Source organism: Calidris pugnax, unplaced genomic scaffold, assembly GCF_001431845.1.
Source record: "Calidris pugnax isolate Ruff unplaced genomic scaffold, ASM143184v1 scaffold786, whole genome shotgun sequence".
NCBI classification, from domain to species: Eukaryota; Metazoa; Chordata; class Aves; order Charadriiformes; family Scolopacidae; genus Calidris; species Calidris pugnax.
In genome coordinates, this window is record NW_015091452.1 from 20,342 (window position 1) to 24,930 (window position 4,589).

General features: G+C 66.0%; 1 protein-coding gene across 1 annotated transcript in view; it reads right to left on the bottom strand.

The window, feature by feature from the left end:
- Positions 1–551: 551 nt before the first annotated feature.
- Positions 552–4,589, bottom strand: part of PDE1B (phosphodiesterase 1B) — an 11,927-nt gene continuing 7,889 nt past the window's right edge. Inside the window, exons 4-12 of the mRNA XM_014961576.1 lie at positions 4,338–4,519; positions 3,066–3,191; positions 2,862–2,963; positions 2,644–2,764; positions 2,470–2,551; positions 2,246–2,372; positions 1,975–2,111; positions 1,095–1,208; positions 552–1,005 (exon numbers count right to left, since the gene is read on the bottom strand). Coding sequence (XP_014817062.1) covers positions 1,111–1,208; positions 1,975–2,111; positions 2,246–2,372; positions 2,470–2,551; positions 2,644–2,764; positions 2,862–2,963; positions 3,066–3,191; positions 4,338–4,519 — 975 coding nt within the window. The 3' untranslated portion in view covers positions 552–1,005; positions 1,095–1,110. The remainder of the gene's footprint in view (positions 1,006–1,094; positions 1,209–1,974; positions 2,112–2,245; positions 2,373–2,469; positions 2,552–2,643; positions 2,765–2,861; positions 2,964–3,065; positions 3,192–4,337; positions 4,520–4,589) is intronic.

Below are 4,589 nucleotides of genomic sequence, written 5' to 3' on the forward strand. Positions count from 1 at the left end.
TCAAAGCACACTGGAACCAGGATGCCGGAGGGTGCTCGGGCACACCGGAGCCAGATGCTCAGGGCACACTGGAGCTGGGATGCTGGAGGATGCTGGAAGCAAACTGGAGCCGGGGGTGCTGGAGGCACACCGGGGAGGCCGGAGGAAGCCGGGGGCGATGGGGGGGATGTGCCGGAGCCAGAGGCAGCGCTGCTGGAAGCACCCCCAGAGCCTGGAGGCTCCCTGGAGCTGGGGATGCTGGCACTGGGGGTGCTGGAACCAGGGACTGCCCCTGCAGGGCCCCATCCTGTCCCCCCGGCCCCAGCTCCCGCTGCAGCTCCAGCCCCACACGCGCTGCCCCACCACCACCTCCCGTGTCCCCCCCCTTCACCCACCCCCTTGGGGCCGGCGGAGCTGGGGACACCCACAGGGACGTGTCCCCAGCCCAGGGTGACACAAAACTATCGGACATATCCTGGGACAGGGAGGCTCAGGGCGTGTGGGGCAGGATGGGGACAGTTGGGGACACCCACCACAGCGTCACCAGCCAGACCCAGCAGGCACAGAGGGGACCTCGGGGTGACTGCATCCACCACGGCTCCTCCACCCCTTGGTCCCCCGCTGTCCCCAGCGCCACTGTCACCATCCCCAGCCCCCCCACCCCCCGTCCCTGAGCCCCCAGGTCCACGGTGGGGCGAGAAGAAGCTTTTTTAAAAAGCCATAAGGACACAACCCGGCTGGGGGGGGGGGGCCGGGCAGCCGCTGGCGTGGCAGTGAGAGGGTGGGCGTCACAGTCACCCGTGGCCCGAGGCCACGCGGCTCGGTGGCCAGTTTGGCACAGGCAGCCGGAGCTGGGGGGCTGCCGGGGGGGCTGCCGGCTGCCCCGTGGAGGGGGGGGGAGCTCCCGGCGAGGAGGTTGGCACGAATCCTTGTGCGGCCCCGGGCGGCTCCTTCCCTGCAAATGGTGCTGAACTCGATGGCGTCGAAGACTTTGGGCGAGACGGCGTCACTCGGCCGGACGAGGACCTGCCGTGGGGGCGGAGGGGGACAGTCAGGGTGATGCCACCAATCCTTCTTCCCCCTCCTCCCCCCCCCCCTCAATTTTGGGTCCCCACCTCGCTCCTCCCGGTGCTAATCCACGTCCCCGTTCTGCTTGTGCCGGGCGGGGGCCGGGGGCGGTTGGTCCTCACAGGGGGACAGCTCATCGATGGACGCCTGGTTGGTGATGCCTTGGGGGGGACACGGGGATGGGGGGGTCACTGCAGCTCCCACAGGGGCTGAGACCCCCCATGGCTCATCCCCCCGGCCAGGGGCCACCCACCCCATGGGTCTGGTGGTCACCCAGCCCACAGGTTCAGGGATCACCCACCCCATGGGTCTGGTGGTCACCCAGCCCACAAGCTCAGGGATCACCCACCCCACGGGTCTGGTGGTCACCCAGCCCACAGGTTCAGGGATCACCCACCCCACAGCTCACCCACCCTGGTGGTCCTGGAGACCACCTCCCCATGTGAGGTCCAGGGGTCACACCACCTGCTGGTCCTGGGGACCACCTCCCCAGCTGTGGTCCAGGGGCCACCTACCCTGCTGGTCCTGGGGGCCACCTCCCCATGTGAGGTCCAGGGGCCACCTACTCTGCTGGTCCTGGGGACCACCTCTCCATGTGAGGTCCAGGGGCCACCCACCCTGGTGGTCCTGGGGACCACCTCCCCAGGTGTGGTCCAGGGGCCACCCACCCTGCTGGTCCTGGGGACCACCTCCCCATGTGAGGTCCAGGGGCCACCTACTCTGCTGGTCCTGGGGACCACCTCTCCATGTGAGGTCCAGGGGCCACCCACCCTGGTGGTCCTGGGGACCACCTCCCCATGTGAGGTCCAGGGGCCACACCACCTGGTGATCCTGGGGACCATCTCCCCACCCAGGGATGCTCAGCACAGACCTGGCCCCAGGATGGTCCCCATCCCCTCCTGGGTGGCCCTGGTGGCCGTCACCTACCGCTGGCTGCCCTCTCCTTCCACTTCTGCTTGTTCTCCTGGATGTACTTGGCCCAGGTGGAGCGGAAGCCGGCCAGGTCGGCTTTGATGTCCCCCAACTCCAGGTGCTCATCCAGGGACGTTTGCCGCCACTGCGAGCTGCGGGGACAGGGAGAGCTGGGAGCAGGACAGAGCCACCACCACCGCCACCTCCCAGCTCCCCAAAAGAAGTGGGTGCCTCCCCCCACCTCCCCGTGGGGAAGGGGAAACTGAGGCAGGGTGGCGGGGCCGACCTGGGCTGCTGGTTGGCCGCCGGGTTGCCCTTGGCTTTGGTGCGGTCCTCGGCGAGGGGCAGCACCAGCTTCTCGGCCACGTCGGTCAGCACCGAGAAGGTGGGCTCCACGATGAAGTCGATGAAGCCTGGGGGTGAGGAAGGAAGGGATGTGGGGACCATGGGGACACCCCCTGCCCACCGAGGGGGTGGTGGGTGGGGATGGAGACCTCCCCATCGACTCACCAATCTGGGACTGGGCCACCAGCGTGGAGGTGCGGTCGCAGAGGGGGGAGAAGGGCAGCCCCAGCTCGGCTTCCTTGTCCCCCTGGCAAGGCAAGGGAGATGTGTCCCCACGGGGTGGTCCCCGTGTCCCACCACCCATCCCTGGAGCAGGGGGGGGACACACGGGCACCCTACCTGCCTGAAGAACTCCTCCATCAGGGCTTTGGTCCAGCGGCTGTGGACCGACCACTGCTTGGTGGGGTGGCTGATGTCGGCCGCGTGCAGCAGCAGCGACAGCACCTTGGACTTATCGATCCTGGGGAAGGGACCCCCCCACCCAAGTTGCTGAGATTTGTCCCCAAAGCCACCTCCCCCTTCCCTGAGGTGGCCCTCCCCTCCCCCCCCCATCTCACCTCTCCAGCTGCTGCAGGGACGTCTTCATGGACTTGACCTGCTGGAAGTGGCAGGACATGTCGGTGGCCAGGACCATCTCGATCACCAGCGCCCGCAGCTCCCTGCGCCCCGGGGGAGGGGGAAATGCCATCAGGGCCCCGTGTCCCAGTCGGGGACAGGGATGGGGACGGGGACAGGGACGGGGACGGGGACAGGGACCTTACGCAAACTCGTCCTTGGTGAGGTTGACAAAGATGTTCATCTCATCGTCCTGCATCATGCGGAAGACGGCGCTGATGTGGTGGTTCTCCAGCACCGAGCGGTCGTTGTAGAGGATGGCACATTCCGACCTGGGGACAGAGGGGACACTGGGGGACACGGCGTGGCAGGGGGCAGCCTGAGCACCCCACATTCCCCCCCCTCGGGGAGAGGGATGTCTCCATGGTGCCAACACGGCCATATCCTGGTCATATCTGTGGCCCTGGGTGTCCCCAAGGTGCCAGCACATCTGTGTCCCAGCCATACTGGTGGCCCTGAGTGTCCCCAAGGTGCCACCATATCTGTATCCTGACCACATTGGTGGCCCTAGGTGTCCCCAAGGTGCCACCATATCTGTATCCTGACCACATTGGTGGCCCTAGGTGTCCCCAAGGTGCCACCATATCTGTATCCTGACCACGTTGGTGGCCCTAGGTGTCCCCAAGGTGCCACCATATCTGTATCCTGACCACGTTGGTGGCCCTAGGTGTCCCCAAGGTGCCACCATATCTGTATCCTGACCACGTTGGTGGCCCTAGGTGTCCCCAAGGTGCCACCATATCTGTATCCTGACCACGTTGGTGGCCCTAGGTGTCCCCAAGGTGCCACCATATCTGTATCCTGACCATATTGGTGGCCCTAGGTGTCCCCAAGGTGCCACCATCTGTATCCCAGCTGTACTGGTTATACTTGGGTGTCCCCAGGTGCCAGCACGTCTGTCTCCTGACCATACCAGGGACACCTGAGTGTCCCCAAGGTACCAGCACATCTCTATGCCAGCCATAACGGTGACACCGGGTGCCCTGGGTGTCCCCTGGTGCCAGCACATCTGTGTCCCAGCCATACCAGTGGCCCTAGGTGTCCCCAAGGTGCCACCATATCTGTATCCTGACCACGTTGGTGGCCCTAGGTGTCCCCAAGGTGCCACCATCTGTATCCCAGCACTACTGGTTATACTTGGGTGTCCCCAAGGTACCAGCACGTCTGTATGCCAGCCATAACGGTGACACCGGGTGCCCTGGGTGTCCCCAAGGTGCCACTCAGCTCCTTTCCATGCCCCGCAGGGTCCCAGTTGTCCCCATCACAGGTCCCCAGCCCTGCCCACGTTGTGCCAGGCCACGTGTGCCATGCCATGCCATGCCACCTGCACTGCTCCATGTCACCTGCACCGTGACATGCCATCTCACCCACGCCGTGCCATGCCAACTACTGGTTATACTTGGGTGTCCCCAAGGTACCAGCACGTCTGTATGCCAGCCATAACGGTGACACCGGGTGCCCTGGGTGTCCCCAAGGTGCGTACCTTGAAGCGGCTGTTGAGGTTGTGTCGGGTGAAGAGCTCGAAGACGATGGTCCTCAGGGCGTGCTCCTCCGTCACCCGGTTCAGCGCGAAGACGTCGAAGCACCACAGGTCCAGGTTCTGGGGGGGGGGGGGGGGGGCCCCGGGGGGGGCCCCCCCGGGGCCGGGGGAAGGGGGCCCGGGGGCACCC